Raw genomic sequence first — 17,750 nt, 5'->3', positions numbered from 1 at the left:
TTTGTTCTTATTATAATTCATGTTTTAAAAACAAATCATGACTTTAAGAAAAACATTAACCATATGGATTAACATTAGTCGTCATACATGACGTAAATCTCTTCAAATCAGGAAAAGAGAACTGTTTCTACAAAATAGATGTGTAAATAAGTTTTAGCTCAACTTTTATTGAAAAAAAAAAACTAAATTATGTTGAAAACAGTTTTCAAACAAAGCCTCTTAATGTTTGACATTGTAAAAGCTAATCTCAATTACAAGAAGTTGGACTTGGAAATGGTTTTAAGGCCTTTTCTTGTTAGTTTGAAAATAAATATGAACTGATTCAAGATTGGCTTCTGCTGGATAAAGGTTGAAGCAAATGTTATGCAGCATAACAGTCACATACATAAGAGTTGAATCTCTAACAATTTTACTGTTTATTTTGTTCTTTCCAAATCCGTCCCGTAATCCGCAGCTTCAGCTCTTTCCTTTCTCCTCCCGAAAAGAAGAGCGCCATGTTTCGTTGTATAATGAGGCCGTCGTGGCTGTCTCTGACTTTCTTGTGGTTGTCCCGAATGCTTCGAGGATTGCCCTCCCATATCAGCTTCCTGCCATTTCCACCGACCTCGAGGCTGTAACTGTAGTTTCGGGCATCTGTTTCGTCTCCCATGAATCGGAGAAATGCCATGTAAACTGGTGCCATACCCAGCTGAAAGGCTTCAAAATGAAGACAGAAATACTGGCCAAAACAGTGGAAGACCTGAGCAAAGGTGAAATGAGAGCATAAATAGGAGCTCATATAAGTAAAAATTGAGCTTGAATATCGTCTCCTACGATGGTTCGATCAGATACTTGTAAAATAACTGAGCTGAATGAACAATAGACACGTACGGTTAGCATCCATGTAGCGTTTTCAACTTCGCACGGATTAGCCTTTACATAACGATGATTAAACGTGCATCCAGAATGCATGTCAACCTTGTGATCGTCCCGAAGATGAGAAACAAGGAAAGGGATATCCCCATCAACTGGGCAGTCTGATCCAGCATAAGGACAGATATATGGTCTATAGTAACAGGCAGATTCGTGTTTGAGTTTGCTGTAGTAAGGCAATATCTCCTGGCACCCAAATGTGCAGAATTTACAAGCCAGTTTAAGTGATTCAGCTATTTTTTCTAATGCTAGACATCTGATATCACCGAGCTCTTGTCTGCAAGTCGGGCAACGGTTGTCTACCCTTGTTTTACATGAAGAACAGAGGGTATGCCCATTCGGACACTGCACAAACAAATAAAAAAGCTTAAAACATTCAGCAATATCTTCTCAACTATCCCAAACTGGATAGTCATTACCTGACATTCATTCATGGAGACTCAATATCTTTTAACGCAAGAGATTCACAAGACCGATGAATTAGTTGTTTTGTCCTTTTGACGAATCCACATATATCACGGTATGAACACCAAATTAGACAAGACAGTCCTATATTCTGGTGTTTAAAATATATATATATATACATATCCAGGCTATAAAGCGATGAGGGGAGCATTCAAACATTGTCCATGACTGCTAAGATTGAGTTTTAACATAACTTCTTTAGTGATTTTATTTTATTTTTTTTTCTTTTTCTTAAGTGATTTTGGTTGAAAATAAATATCACAATTAAGAAATTCAAAATAATTTTAAAACATTCTTTTAAGAAACACTTAACGTAGACTATCCAAAAATGCACTCTAAAGTTATTGACTGAAAATCCTTTTAAAATCACTTTATGGTAATTTTACATTTGAAAAGTTTTAGATGTGGTGTGACTAAAACTTTACAGAAAATGCAACCACACACATAAGCATCTTAATTTTAAAACCACTTTTATTGAAAGTGTCTTAAGAAAAAATATTTTTCAGAAATTGGTTACATCAAACAAGCAAAGAACAGACCTGTTGTCTGTATTAACTTAATGCAGGGCAAAATTAACATCATAGCATACTGCCACATGATCGACACGGACAAGAAATTCAACAGAAGATAAAATCAAATACTCAACTTTATAATGTTGTTTTGCAGAACAAAAAACCGTCTATTCACCATGTCCAATGCCTATCCAAAGTGCCTCAGCCTTTTAACTCACTTAAGAAACCGTATGTCATAAGCAAAAGAGATGCTCTGAGAATTGGTTTAATCCAAAACCACTGACAATATTCAATCTAATATGAAATAAAGAAAGAGATGCTATAGGAAATAGATGATCTCGGCATTGAATGAGTACAAGACAATCCTATATTCTTAGCCACTTCAGCCTGCAAATACCACTGAACTCAGATCGGAACGAGGAAGGTAAAGCTGAAGTACATTCTTTTCAAATTTCACCTTCACCCTTCCATTCACCTGTCCTTTGCAAGGCTGATCCTGCAGCTAAGATAGTCGCTCTAGAGGTCACACAGAGGATTCCCACTTCCCCAATTGATGATATGAGAGAGAGATTCCTGTATTCCCTCTCCTTGTATTAATTAAACTAACCCCAAAAAGAGCCACAATTGGAACATGATTTCAGTTTCTGAACAAAGTTGACTAAAGCACAAACAAATGATAGCAACACTTATCTCTAATATACAATAAAATGACTCTTCAATTTGCGTATTATGAGTATATGGAACAGCAGGGCTTTAGCTAACAATTTAGACAGATTCCAGAAAGAAAAAAGAAAGGAAGATTAGAAATCTCCGCAGGCAAATAATCATAATAAAAATAACAAATAACATTACAAGAACCAATCGATCGACAAAACCAAAGGCCCCATTGAAGAGAAAGATTGGCATTAAACAATCAGCAACTTGAAAATGAATCTCAAGAACCTCTAACAACAGACCCACAATTTGAGAAGAATCAAACAGATCAGAAAACAGAAAGCAGAAACAGATCAAAACAGTGATGCAACAAAAGGAAAAGGAAGGAACCTGATGAATTGGGGGATACATAGAATTGGTACAAACGGGACATTCAAGAAGCTCATGGACACTTGTGGTTGTGGGATTGTCGTTATTATGGATTCGAGGCTTGGAAATCGAAGGAAACTGACAGTGACGTTGAAGGGTCTTATCTTCCTCGTCCATCACATCCATGGATGGCACACCTTCGATGCCATCCAACTCCATTTTTTCTTACAATAAACAAAACCTCTGCAACTGGGTATTAATTAAATCGAAAGAGAATCAAAATGTAATGATGGGTTTTGAAGGGGAAGAGGATTCCGCCATTAAAATCGGCGAATTGGGGGAAGAAATGAAAAGGGTATTGAGAAAATGTGAAGAAAAAAGGAAGAAAGGGATTGAAAAATTGGATGAACAGAGAGATGAAATTGGGTGGTTGAGATTAGAGAAATGAGGAGAAGGAAGAACGAAGGTGGGATTTAGAATGAATGAAATGAGAGATTAGTTAATAATGGAAGTTTTTTCTTTTCTTTTTCATTACCATTTTCTGATGGGTCAATACGAAGGACAGAGATGTCGATGTGGATCGGTTATAAATGAAGAAAGTTCCTTGTTTGTGAGCTGTTCCTCTCCTTGTCACACTTTTTCTTTTCTTTTCTTTTCTTTTTTTTTTTTTTTCTTTTTTAAAAAAATTTAATTTGAAAATAAGTTATTTTTTAAAAAAATAGATGTAAATATTTCCAAAATGCATTTTAAACAATTTTATTAAAAGAGTTTAAATAGAAATGACTTTTTTGAAAAATGTTTTTTCTTTCCGATCAATCCAAAAATACCCTAAAATTAAAGTTAAAATGTCATTTTGGTTATATAGTTTAAATTATGTTCCGTTTTAATCTCTATATTCTTAAGTATCTAATTTTAATTATACTTTTAAAATTTTAAAGTTAGTTCTCAATACTGGTTTATTGTTGATTAAACAAAAAAAAAATCTGTTATCTAAAATGTATAAATTTTTGGAAACATATTCACATGTTGCATTTTCTTACATGAAAATGATTATTATTTAATCAATTTCGATAAAAAAAAAAAAAAAAAATTGAGAGCCAAAACTTAATATTTATTTAAAGTACAAGACTAAAATTGAATACTTGAAAATATGATAACTAAAATTAAACAAACCTCAAAGTATATAGACTAAAATGGTAGTTTAACCTAGAAGTAATTATATCCATTGAAAACATAATATAACTCAAAGGTAATTGACAAACACTATCTCGTTGGAGGTTCGAATCACACTACTCCTCTATTATACTATAATAAATAAATAAATAATAGTAACTATATCTAATGTTTTTCTACCTAGCATAGCTCAACTAATTTGTTTTTTTAGTACAATATGAGATGGAAAGATTTTAAACTAGTGCCTCTTGATCTTTAACACCCGTATTATGTTCAATGAAGTGGGCGCGCTTTAGTACAACTCAACTAGTTAAACTTACCTCATTGTAACATGGACTCAAAATTAAAAAGGTTCACATAATGGAAATGAGTCCCACCCCCTATTTTATTCCTCGTCATTATGAGAAGGTCAGTGTCTAGATTCCTGTCAAGAAATTTGTGGATTGGTTCTACGTGAAAAATTATTTTACATTTATTTGTAAGAAAAAAAAACTAAATAATTTGTTTTTTTTGGAAAATCTTCATTTAAATGGTTAATTTTTAAAAAAATGGCTACTTTTTTTTTTTTTTTTACCTCTTAATAAAAACCAAATAATATTCCATATAAATTAAGTTAATATGTCAACAAAGTATTGTTATACTAATATATTTTGACACGTGTGCATGTCATCTAGACATGTTACATGGAATAAAAGTAAATTTTAGACATGTCTTAATAAAAACATAATTATATATAATAATTTGTTTGCAATTGTTGTTTTGTAAGGAAGAACCTAATTGAAATTCAATACAATAAGGATAAAATGGAAAAATTTTAAAAACTAAGCGACCCATTTGAGAATGACTTACAGATTAGATATCTGTGTTATATATTTAATTTAATACTAATGAAGTTAAATATGGTTTGGTTCGGTAATCATTTCATTTTTTATTTTTGTTTTTGAAAATTAAGTCTATAGATACTATTTCTACTTTCAAATTTGTTCCTTTTTTTATCTACTTTTTATCAATAATTTAAAAAACAAGTCAAATTTTGATAACTAAAAAAAAGTAGTTTTCAAAAAGTTATTTTTGTTTTTGGAATTTAGCTAAGAATTCAACCATTGTACTTAAAAAAATGCAAATCACCATAGAAATGTAGATAAAATAGGCTTAAATTTCAAAAATAAAAATAAAAAATCAAATGGTTTCCAAATGAAACATATATGTTTCAATTTCTGTTGTTTGGGTACTTAAAAGAAATATTCCTAATCTTTTAAAAGTTTTAATGTCAAAACGAACATAACTCAACTCAGTAGATGTTAACGAGCAATAGTTCTATTATTTGAATCATTCATCCATTTTGTACTAAAAAAATCACAAAATATCAAAAGAATTACCATCTATGAAGCTATAATAGTAATTTTCTTGAGCTTGATAATTAATGATAAATTTTATATTTTATTGACCCAATTTTCTATAACAAACAACAGTTTCAAGTCAAGTAAGTTCCTATGTATCAAGGTACAAATTTGTTGGGCAATAAATATACATATTTCATCAAATTAAAACATTGAGCATTTTAAATTTAATTAACCAATAGTTGATTTTGACATTTTGAAATTCCATTTCTATCACCATTTTGTTAATTAATTTTAACCTATTGTAAAAATGAGGACAAAATTGATATATATATATATTATATATATATATATATATATATATATATATTATATATATATATTTTGAAACTTTCAAAAGATTAGGACCAAATTGAAATAGAAACTAAATAGTAGGACCAAAATATATATTTATAATAACAATAATTAGTTTCTCTCTCAAATTATTGTACTTTGGAATAAATTTCAACATGGAATTTCATTTTTTAATTGTTTTGTTTGAAATAATTAGTTTTCCTAAGAAGTTAGACTTCTAATTGGCTAGACAAATAATATAATATTAAGATTCCCATCTTTCTTTCTTTCTTTTTTCTTCAAACACAAATTTCAGCCATTTGGAGCATAGTCCTAAACTTTTAAAAAAATCTAAATTATGTGAACTTAATTTTTCATAATTTGGAAACAACTATTTTTTTAAAAGAAAAATTAAAGTTATTTTCTTATTAATTAACCATTAATATAGATCAACAAAATTTAATATTTTTAAAAAACTTATAAATATCATAGAAAAGATGCAAATGTTAATAGTAGATTTATTTTAGTTATTGTATATAAAATAAAATAATTTAATATTTATTTACTAACTTGTCGAGGTATAAGGCTACAACAATTCCAAACTAAAATATGTATTCTTTCCCAAGAGATATAAAGGTTGAATTCCTCACTTGAACTACGTATGCATGAATAATTTTTCTTTTTCTTTTTTGAATAAAGTACTAGAGGTCGATGAATAAGTAGGAGACTTATTTTTTAGATATTCAAACCAAATTGAAAATTGCACAAAAGATGTCGAAGTGAAATTAACTCAATGATAATTGACATACACTCACTCCCTTGAAATCAGAGGTTGGATCTTTTGTCTCTCTAAAAAATATTTTTGAAGGAAAAAAACCAAAAATGATTAAAGACTTTAAATATTTTTTACCAATAAAAAGAGGTCAATTTTTTAAAAATGATTAATATGAATAGAGTTAATAATTTAATAAACATTTTGAAAGTGAAAACTTCAAAATTCAATTTATATAGTAGCAAGAACGAGAGTCGAGAGTTGATCACGCACTCACATTAAGGTTATTTTGGTAATTTAACGCTATGATGAAGCAAGCAAAATGTTAAAAAAAGAAAAAAAAAAAAAGTAGGTTTTAAAAAGTGGGTAGATTCTATTTTTTGCCAAAAAAAAAAAAATGGTCAACTCAACAATTATTCCTCATATTTGGTATCTAAATTTAATTATGACTTGTATAATAATATTTCACGACTAATAAATAATTACATATCTCAAAATTTATAAAAGGTATCTTTTCAAGTTATACATAATTAGCTTAATCTTAATTGGCATATACTCAACCTTTAAAATTGGAGATTCTATCTTTCACTCTAGTTGTTTTACTAAAAAATCGGTTAAAGCAACATAGTAATTATAATAAATTATAAATCTAAAACACAAACTACATAAACTTCACCATATCATTTTCTTTTTCAATATGAACATAGTTTTACTAGCATAAAATATTTACTCTCGACCAAGAGAGAGATTCAAAATTTTCCTTCCCACTATATTTTTGAATTCAAAAAAGAAAAAAAAAAATTCCATTCTTTTACGAAAAATCAAACACGTGTTATATAGCAGACCGAACATAGATTAAAACGGTAGATGAATGTAGAAAAGATTAGAGTAGATTTTGTTAGGATATATATATATATGGTACAAATAATTGAAGAATAGAATGGAAGTAGGCAATAATGTAGGCCAAAACATACCTTTGGATGGATAGTGGGGTTCCATTAATTGATGTTTGATCCAAAGCTGAATAATGTGGGGGAGTGGTGGGTGGGATATTAATCTCTAATTCATTGCCAATAATTGTCAAAGGCATGGGAGCTGACTCTATTGTATGTTTATTGTTGGTGGCCTTTCATGCTCTTAAATTCCCATAGGAACCTTCCAAGGCTCATGTGTGAGTATGTTTTTTTCCTTTTCTTTTCTAGTAAATCACATTAGGATACGAGGGATCGAATCTTCGACTTCTAAAGATGAAGATCATGTCAATTACTGTTGAACTTAAATATATTATCAGACGTTTGAACTTCTGACTTCGAAGTTAATGATACAAGCATTATGTTAGTTGAACTATGTTCATTTTGACAATGTTTAAGAGAAGTTACTAATATCTTATTGAATTAATATGATAAAAAAAACTTTTGAGAAGAGATATTTATCACCTATTTTTTAAAATCGGTCAATTAAGTTAATTGAAATTAATTGTTGAAGTTCAGAGTATAAATTGTTACATTCACCGAATGTTAATAAGAAAATCTAAAATTAAACGAATTATGAAATTGAAATAGTTACAAAAGTTCAATATTGATACATTTTTTTTTAAGTTCTAGATTTGAATTATATAATAATTATTAGTTCATTTAAGAATATAAATTGACTTTTTTTTCCCAAAACTTTATTCTTATTCTTATTATTATTTGTTCTACTTCCACTAAAATGCATAAGTAGTGCATTTAATAGTAGAAAATTTTATGAACAATACATTGAGTGATATGTATAAGATGTGCAATGTCCATAACTTGGGTTCTTTTATTAAATGTTTTATCAAAATTTGGTGTCCATGACTAAAAAGGTGTTAATGAATATGGTGTGATTTTGATTAGATGCTTATTTATTTTAGACTAATTAATTAATTACATGTCAATATTATTATTGGAAGTGTGTGACAACAAGTAGTGTGATATTAAAGTGACCGTTTACAAAGACTTGAATGAGACAATTCTAATTACCTTGTCATATTGAGTCGAACTTATTTATTATAATCCATTAAAATAATTTAGTCGTCTTTTATTTTAAGTTGATGTGAAAATTCGAACATAAAATGAACTTAGCTAATCTTTCACATGACAACAATAATAAATTTGTTTAAGTAGAAAAATATGACTTACAAAAGAGGAAGATTTGCACATCGATGTATGTGATGTTTGCCACAGATGATTAGATCAAAAAATAAAATAATGTGGAAGCTTAAGACTTTGAGTGATGCTTACTACACGCACTTCCAGACATATTAAATATAAAATTACAAGTTCACGAAAGACTTATTCTACTTTTAAAGTTGATGAACTTTCTTGACACAAAGACAAACCTCAAAGTTTACGGATTGATGAACTTTCTTGACACAAAGACAAACCTCAAAGTTTATGGATTGATGAACTTTTTTGACACAAACATCAAAGTTTAAGGACTAAACTATTATGGTTAAAAAAAACTTTTGGTCTCTCATTAACATAGTTGCTAAACTTTAACTGGTGATGATTTAATCATTGTATTCTCAAATAATTAACAATTTAGTCCATGAACTTTAATTAGTAATAATTTAGTCCCTTTCTATGAAGCACATATACAGATATGATTACGATCGGATACGGCGATTCGTCAATTTCTAAAAAACTAAGATACGGATACGTCTAAGGATATGTCACTTTTTTATATATATTTTTAAAAAACGAGGATATTGATACGTTGAAGATACATTTTTTTCTTTAAAAAAATCTAGGATATAGATAAATTTAGCATACAAGTTAATAACAATAGCACAAAATAGAATACAAACATTGAAATACAATACAAAAAAAGCAACATCTAAGATGTTGAAGTACAATAGTTAATAATATGCAATAGAAAAGTGACTCATATTGCAAAGAAGAAGAAGAAAAGATTAGAGAGAGAAGTATGAAGATAAACGAAGAATTTATTGTTGAAAACATCCAAATAGTTTATATTTTGGTAGACTTTGTGGGGACTCAAATGTGAAGATGAAGATTAGATGATTCTAGTCTATGGTTTGGTCCGTTATTTATTTATTTTTATTTTAGTTTTGGACTCGAGTAGTGAGCTTTGTAAATAGGTTGCGTAATTTTAGATTGGGAAAAATTATATCAATTACTTGCCTTTTTTCTTAAAGAAAAAATACGCATAGAAATAGATACGTCAAATCGCGTGTCAGATACGTATCTGGAAAGTATTTGAAAATATAGATACGTCAAATCGCGTGTCAGATACGTATCTGCGAAGTATCTAGAAGTATCGGTATCCGATACGTGTCTGATACTGATTCTTTGTCTAATATGAAGTATAGGTGCTTCATAAGTCCCTTTTATAAAAAATATTACTATGATTTAATGGGATATTTCTTACATATTTTGATTGATAACTTGATTAAAAATGTATTTTATTTATAAACTTTAAAGACTAAGTTGTAACGTAATAAAATTTGACATTTAGTTTTGATGATTTTTTTTATGAAATGAACTAAATTGCTATAAGTTCAAAATATAGGAACTAAATTATTACTTAATAAAGTTCAAAGACTAAAATATTAAAATTTGAAAGTTGAACTAAATCGTTACCAAATAAAGTTTAGAAACTAAATTATTACGAAAGTTTAGAGATCAAACATATTTTTAAACAACTATCTTAATATATACAGATTTTAGTGGAAGATCTAGAAATTTTATATAATTTAGTAAAAATAAATGTAATTGGGGTTTGAACCTGGATTTAAGAGGGGATAGCAGATAGATTCATCATTGGGATTTTAATACTATGCCAAATATATATATATATATAAAGAGCATAGAGTTGAGGGGGGCTCGAGCCCCTAGATCCATACTAAATCTATCTTTGATTTCAATTCATTCTCCAAACCAATATTACTTTCATTCTAATGAATAAATTATCATAAATAATTTACTATGTGTATGAGATAAAAAGTCAAAATATTCATGAGAACATTTTAAAAATTAGGGGAAAAAAACTAACAAACAAATAACTAGAAATAATTCAAGAAGTAATAAGAATATTCCAAGAAAAATTGGGAAAAAAAATTCAAAGCCTTAACAAAATTCTTTTCTTTTAGTGATCAAGAATTTTTCAATGTTGAGATGTGAAGAAAACAAAAAAAAGAGTAAGAATATAGGGAGAATTAATAATAAATTTTGAGACCATCATCATGATTTAAAAAGAAAGTTTTGGAATTGATATAATGGCACAAAGTATCACTTGAGTCCAAAGTTACTCCAAGAGTTAAGCAAACAATGTCATTGATTAGAGAGATACTCTAATGGTTTGGCCTTTACATAATTTCTCACTTCACAAGTAATGCTTTTCTTCTTCCATTATATATTATAAATCAAATTTTAAATTCATCCAATTATTTTTTTTTAAAAAAATATATATATTACCTCATTTCATTTTTTTGATTTTAATTCATATACTTTCAATTGTCCAATTTTAATCTGCGTACTTCAATAAATTTTAAAATTAATCTACAAAGTTAATTTTTACTGAAATTGATTAAATAATAATAATAATTTTCATGCAAAAAAATCATGTATGAATATATTTTTAATTAAAATGCTATTAAATGACAAGTTTTTTTAAAAAATCAACAAGAAACGAATATTGGAGACTAAACTTAAGATTTACTGAAATTACGAAAACTAAAATTTGACAATTGAAAAGTATAAGGACTAAAATTAAACAATTTTCAAAGTATAAGAATCAAAATAGTATTTTATCTTCTTTTCTTCGTAGTAGTCTATTTTAAACTTTTAAAAATAATGACTACAAACTTTGAATTTTAATTCAATATCACTATATTATTGGTTAAATTATGAAAAGGGGTCTTTTTAAGAATAAAAAAGATTAAAAAATATTTACACTTCATAGTAAAAAGTTTTAAAAGTGCTTAACTTCTCATGGAAGAAACCCAAAGGTCTTGAATTGCCACCAATCAACAATGTGAACTGTTGAGCCCTGTCTGTTAGAGGCAGAGAAAAGTTATTAAATTTGAAAATTTTCTATTACTTTCTTAAGCTTAGATGATTTTATGTATGTTAAACACACCTTAACTACATATGATATGGTATGCTACCCCCCCTTTTTTTTTTTGAAAATAAGTACTAAATAGGGTCGAAGCTTTATAAAATGGATTTCATAATTACTTCAAAAAGAAAATATGTTGAAACACATATTACATTATTTTGTTTGACTGTTCAATCGACCATATATATTAAATATTTTTTTAATATTTTTTATATTTAAAAATATCCATTTCATAAGAAAAATTCTTATAAATAGAAAAATCTAAAAAATATTTAGACTTCATAACAAAAGATTAAGCACTTTGAAACTTTTAGTACTTATTTTCCAAAAAAAAAAAAAAAGGAAAAACTCTATTTAGTACTTCAATTGTCCACTTCTTTATATTATTTGTATTGTAAAGAAGTTAATTTTTGTCTAGTAGCAAACCATATCATATGTAGTTAAGGTGTGTTTAACATACATAAAATCATCTAAGCTTAAGAAAGTAATAGAAAATTTTCAAATTTAATAACTAAGGTCTACCCTATTTCTACCCTATAAGTTTCTTCGATTCACGGTCACAATGAAATCAATTTACTGAGAACGACGAAAGGACCTTTATTTAAGTTTCGTTACCGATTTTAAGGTCACAACAAAATCGATAAGAAACAATAATTAATAACCATGGCAAAATCTTAAAAATCCTTCAATTTTTTTCCCTTTTAATAGTGGATCCCATATAATTTTCAAACTTTATTAGTTACAAATAGAGACCCACAATTACGAATCAAAGGTAATCAAATGAATCCCACTTCTTAGTTGGGAAGTAAAGGAGGCCTAGTTTCAATTATAAATTTGGAATAGTATTAATTATTTATGGAATGATAATTCTTTATTTAAATTTTATGATTTTATATAAGTTTATATTTTGCTTATTTAAAATTTATTTCTTATATTATTAGAACATTATTTGTTTATTTTTTCAAAAATAAAAATTAGAAAAATAACATATTATATTTCAAAATTTCATTAATATCATTTCTTCAAAATCAAACTCCCTCTTTTCATCCATTTATGAGTTTGTTGAATAAATATTTTCTTAATGTTTTGGAATAATCTTCAACGATAAAATTTATAAATTGTAGAACTCACCACTTTTTTTACTTGAAATTTAAACTACAAGATTCCACGTCATCATCATACATGTTTCTTGCTGGTATATATATATATATATGCAAATAAATGTATTTTTCTTTTATCTTTGCTCTACTCAAATGCTTCATGGGAGAGGGAAATAAATAAATAAATATACACAAAATTTTATCCAATAAACAATTTCATCTTATGGACAATCAACCTTAAAATTACCCACAAGAGAGGGAGAGTGAGTTTACCACTGATTTGGAAATGCTTCTCTATAGTTTGCCTCTTCATTCAGTGTAAGCTCCCTCTTAGTTAAAGCCCTGGACCTTGCACCCAACAGTCTCTGTGATAACCTATCTTTCGTCGATGCTTTCTTACGCAGCATCGACGCAAGTGTTTTCTTCTCATTCCGAGCTGATCCGGTCCCTTCACTGGTTGTTTCCATATGTTCGCCCAGAGCAGAAGATCTTGACGTCGATGCCAATGCAGCGTCGCGCAAAACAACTTCATTGTGCTCTCTAATTTTTGCAAGTTTGGCTCGTTTCAGTGTTTTTTTGTCACGTTCTCTCTTCTCTGCTGCCTCTTTATCTCGGGCACGTACATTTTTCACAGCCTGTCTCGCTAGCTTTTCAACAGATCCAATATCCAGATCAGGAGTTGTTTCATCCAATGAAGAGCTCACATTCAAAGGTCGTCCTTCATCATCACGTGGCACAATAGGTCCATGAAATGGGCACACTTTTAGATCCCTTCTCGGACAAAGTCCTCCTTTCCTTAAAGGAGCACGACATGGTTGAATTTCGGGTTGATCTTCCTTGTAAAGTGTAGCCCGGACATTCAGTTCTGCAATTTTCTCGGCAGGAATAGTTGCATCGTAGTCTACTCGACCCCAGTGGCTTTCAAGCTCTAATCCTCGCTGGTTAGCTAGAATCTCCGTCTTTGAATCCCAAGTATTTAAGAAAGACCCCCATTCAATAACTGGAGCATCAGCTAAGAGCTTGTTCCTCAAGGAGGATGGATTACTACTACAAACTTCACCATTTGGCACCGCATTGCCAACATGTGCTTCTCTACTGGTTTTAGTGTCTGCATTTTTAATCACATTGGATGTGGGCGCGACAACAAGATCTTCATTTTTCCTTGAACCTCCATTCTCCATCACTCCGACCGGACCTTCTTCCCAGAAATCTTCGTCTTCGTCATCATGGTTTGCACTTTCTGCAAAGTTAGAACCCAATTCTTCACATCTCTTCTTCACTGCACGTAGACTATTTCGTATATCGATGAACTCCCTTAAGGCTGAATCCCTGAATCTTATGTCCGTTGAGTCAACCCTAACAAGAACAGAGGTCCACTCTTGGATGGAAACCAGATGTTTTGACATGAGCTTATAAAGCTCCCTTAATGCATCAAAAATCACTTTATTATCATGATTCTCATGAACCGTTTCTCCTTCTTTCAGTGCATCAAGACGGATCTGTCTCAGCTCAACGGATCGAAACTCTTCCGTAGTGCCATCGTCCAAAGGAATCATGGCAATGGTATCCTCTTTAGAATGAACAATATCCAAACACTCCTTGATCTCGTCTAAAGTCGACTGAATTTCTTCCTTGATAGAAGAAAAATTCCCTTTCAACATTTCAAACTTGCCAAGCAGTATCTCTTTTGACCTTCTTTCTCTTTCCATCCTCTCTTGCTGTAGCCGCATTGCATTTGCTTGTATATTTGGAAACTGGAGTCGAAGAGTGTTCCTCAGGTAGTCATAACCTAATCTAAGCTTTCTGTGGTAAATACCAAAAGAATCGTTCCACTTCTCCAAAAACTCTATTGCCTTTGAACGCAAAATAGATGCCACAGCTGCTGGTTCAGGAAGTAGCATATTTCTTCTGAATCCAACACTTAATGTCAACAGTTGATCTAATTTCTCAACGACAAGAGATCTGAAAAGCTTTGATCTCATGAAAAGTTCATCAATTACCAGAAGTGTAAGATAGCGGACCTGCCAAAAAAGAAAAGGGATCAAAGATTCATGTAATTCGACCATTGCTATCAGGCTAATCTCTGTTGCTATTCTCTTCACAATGATTTGCAACAGCTCAAAAAGATGAAACAATGAGACCACGGTAACAAAGAGGACATTTGGTTCTTTCTGAGTCCTATAATTTGTCCTATACTACTGTAAAAAGAAGACATATCAAGATAATAACACTCGACGCCTCGAATAAGACAAACTCAAGCACTTATACCACTTCGGTCCCTCCAAAGTTCCACTACCTTCCCAGTCAATGAGAGAGAAAAAAAAATAAGCAAAAGATATTGCGTTATACTACAGAATAAATAAATATGCGTAATAACCTCTAATACTTCTGATCTCCTAAACAAAATAAAAATTACTGAACTCCTCGTCGTGAGCTTATCTTGATGAACAAGTCAATCCTATAACTGAGATTTATGCAACAGAGCGCATTTGATAACATTTGATTTTTTATTTTTAGTTTTAAAAAATTAGGCTAATAAACATTAAACACTATTTCTACCATATAAGTTTCTTCGATTTTGTCATCCACTTTCTACTAGTTTTGAAAATTAAAATTTGCAGTCAGTCAAGAAACAATTTTACAACACATGTAAACTAGAGAGGAACGACAGTGAAGCAGCCTGCAGTACAAAATCTACAAGCTGGGTGGCAACTCACAAGAACATCAAAACTCAATTCTTCACTAATTTATGAACTATAGTGCTAAAAATTTTGCCAAAGCACATCATTCCAGGGCAATGGTGCATTGAAAAGGCTTGAAAATCCAAGCACTGTAATCAAACAACGATTGCAGTAACTACGCCTATTGCTTTGAGATATTGCTTAGAGAAAAAACACGTAAAGAAGAAACCCCTTTCTTAGAAGGAGATTTACGATGGCCCGCAGGACCCTAATTAACGCAATTCTCTTAAAATATTTCTTTTCTTATTCCATCTATGAACAGTCCTTACATAAGTCAAGATGTCAATTAAGCTAAACTTCAATCCAATTCCAAGGCAGAGAACCTAATGAACGCAAAAACCAAAAAGAAAATTCCGAAACGAACGAATACAAACTTCAGGTAAAATCTAATGAACCGTATATGCCATAAAACAAGCCTGCATCAAATAATTGTAACTCATGAACATAAAATCTAAAATTCAAAAAAAAAAAAAATAATAATAATAATAAAATTAGACAAGAAACCTGAGAATGGTCGCGCTTCATAAGGTCCATAAGAGTTTGGGCGGCGACTCGAAGCTCTGGATCGGAATTCCGAACAACCGATTTGATAGCCTTGAGAAGCCGAGGATGGACCTCCGAATCCGTGGAGTTCGTAGCCTTCTCGATCAAAACCCTAACCTTAGCTCCCTCTCCTCGCTCTTCCATCATGATCATTAGTCAAACAAACAGAGACACCATCCGGAATTTTCAACAGCGGCAATATATATATATATATTACTCCACTCTCGGGTCGGGTATAGTACGACCGCGACGGCGGCACCGGCACCGTGTGATGCAAATCCAACGGCGAGAAAAGATTAGAGAATTATCCAGCGTGGTTGAATCGGATAAGAAATCAGAAAGGGATCAGAAATTATGTAGCATTGAGATCGGAGGCGGCGATCTTAATATGAACAACTTTGGTCTTCAATTCCATAATCCATTTTGTGGAGAGATCTTCTTCCAATCGAAACGGTTCAGCCATGGGTGAGGGATTGGAAGAGAGAAAGAATGTAGAAGCTTTCGGGGTAAACAAAGGTGGGACGGAAGTTTTTTTTTTCTTTTTTTCCTTCTTCTTCTTCTTTCTTTTCCAAATTTGGTTATGTTTTTGGTAAATTGTTGAAGATCTCGACGTTTCCGTTCATGAGTGTGCTGTGCTTTATCCTCTCTCCAATCCACTTGTTGATTAGAAAATTGCCAAAAATAAGACAAATTTCAAGGGTTAGAGACTTTTGGGGTCTTTGAGAGGTCAAAATCATGTTTATATATGTTTTAGGTGATTTAGAGTGGGGATGAACGTGTTTTAACTAGTTTTTGAAGATATTGTTTTTAGGTCGAAATCATGTTTTCATCTCGTAAATATGTCACAAATAATTTTTCTATGTGCTTTAAGTGATTTAGGGATGGGGTTACGTATGATTTAAATAGCTTTTTAGATACTATCATTTTTATATGTGACTTAAGGTGAGTATGCACATGTTTTAGTTAGCTTTTTAGGTACTGGCTTTTATCTCACAACATCTCGGAACTATCTTTCAAGTTCTAACTTCGAACTTGAAATGTCTAACTCCAAATCATTTTTATATGTGTTTTGGGTGATTTAGGGTGGGTATGCACTTGTTTTGCTTAGTTATTTAGGAATATAACCAATCGTCAGTAAGTCGATCCTTCACGAACACTCATAATTACAACTGGATCAAAATTATCCTCGAGTCAAAATTATCGTTTTACTCCTGTAATTACATCAACTTCTTAAGTCCCATTGATCTTCTAATAAATAACCTATTTATGGTCCTACCACAAACAAAACTCTCCAAGCCTAGTGAGAGGGAGAAGTCCCATTGTTCAAGACTTGGAGTCAGAATTCAAGTGAGCAATTCGTCTACTTACCCAAAAGACGGGAATGAATGAATTCCATTTTGTGTAGTTATGCTCCCAGCTCCCTACAAGGACAAATCCCCAAAATGGTAGATATATTGAGTCGGTGAGTATGGCCACTCTCATACATACAAATCAAAGGATCGCCTTCATAGACAAGAGTTCATAACTCACCCAAAATTAAGGTCGAGTCACCTATGGTCATCCTATAAAATGTTAATTTGTTCAGTCAATAGTGTTATAAAGAGAGATTAATCATTTTGCAGTTCGGTCTTATACAAACTCTTTGTACAGAATACCCCCACTCACATGTCTCCACGTGAGCAATTAAGATCTCGTTTGTAATACTTTACAATAATTGTAACAATTACAAAGTG

The 17,750-nt window shown here is 30.7% G+C and overlaps 2 protein-coding genes across 2 annotated transcripts; both read right to left on the bottom strand.

The window, feature by feature from the left end:
* Nucleotides 1-274: 274 nt before the first annotated feature.
* Nucleotides 275-3,489, bottom strand: LOC120068389 (E3 ubiquitin-protein ligase SINAT3-like). The gene is made up of 3 exons (XM_039020140.2): nt 2,934-3,489; nt 871-1,257; nt 275-739 (listed from the first exon to the last, which is right to left on the bottom strand). The coding sequence occupies exons 1-3, from the start codon at nt 3,129-3,131 to the stop codon at nt 410-412; spliced, it is 915 nt and encodes a 304-aa protein (XP_038876068.1). The 5' UTR covers nt 3,132-3,489; the 3' UTR covers nt 275-409.
* A 9,254-nt stretch (nt 3,490-12,743) lies between these two features.
* Nucleotides 12,744-16,858, bottom strand: LOC120067138 (ENTH/VHS protein). Its single transcript, XM_039018577.2, has 2 exons — nt 15,979-16,858; nt 12,744-14,754 (listed from the first exon to the last, which is right to left on the bottom strand). Exons 1-2 carry the CDS (start codon nt 16,168-16,170, stop codon nt 13,003-13,005), a joined length of 1,944 nt encoding a protein of 647 aa, XP_038874505.1. The 5' UTR covers nt 16,171-16,858; the 3' UTR covers nt 12,744-13,002.
* Nucleotides 16,859-17,750: the final 892 nt, after the last annotated feature.

Source organism: Benincasa hispida, chromosome 12, assembly GCF_027475165.1.
Source record: "Benincasa hispida cultivar pf3 chromosome 12, pf3_genome.v1.1, whole genome shotgun sequence".
Lineage (NCBI taxonomy): Eukaryota > Viridiplantae > Streptophyta > Magnoliopsida > Cucurbitales > Cucurbitaceae > Benincasa > Benincasa hispida.
This window is presented reverse-complemented; position numbering and strand designations above follow the sequence as displayed.

Bases quoted from the DNA above. Each gene is read 5' to 3' on its own strand.
- LOC120068389 (XM_039020140.2), bottom strand. From the start codon at position 3,131: ATGGAGTTGGATGGCATCGAAGGTGTGCCATCCATGGATGTGATGGAC. The intron at 1,258-2,933 runs GTTCCTTCCTTT...TTGTTTGTGCAG, and splicing joins TGTATCCCCCAATTCATCAG to TGTCCGAATGGGCATACCCT. The intron at 740-870 runs GTACGTGTCTAT...ACCTTTGCTCAG, and splicing joins ACGCTACATGGATGCTAACC to GTCTTCCACTGTTTTGGCCA.
- LOC120067138 (XM_039018577.2), bottom strand. From the start codon at position 16,170: ATGATCATGATGGAAGAGCGAGGAGAGGGAGCTAAGGTTAGGGTTTTG. The intron at 14,755-15,978 runs GTTTCTTGTCTA...CTTTTTTGGCAG, and splicing joins TGAAGCGCGACCATTCTCAG to GTCCGCTATCTTACACTTCT.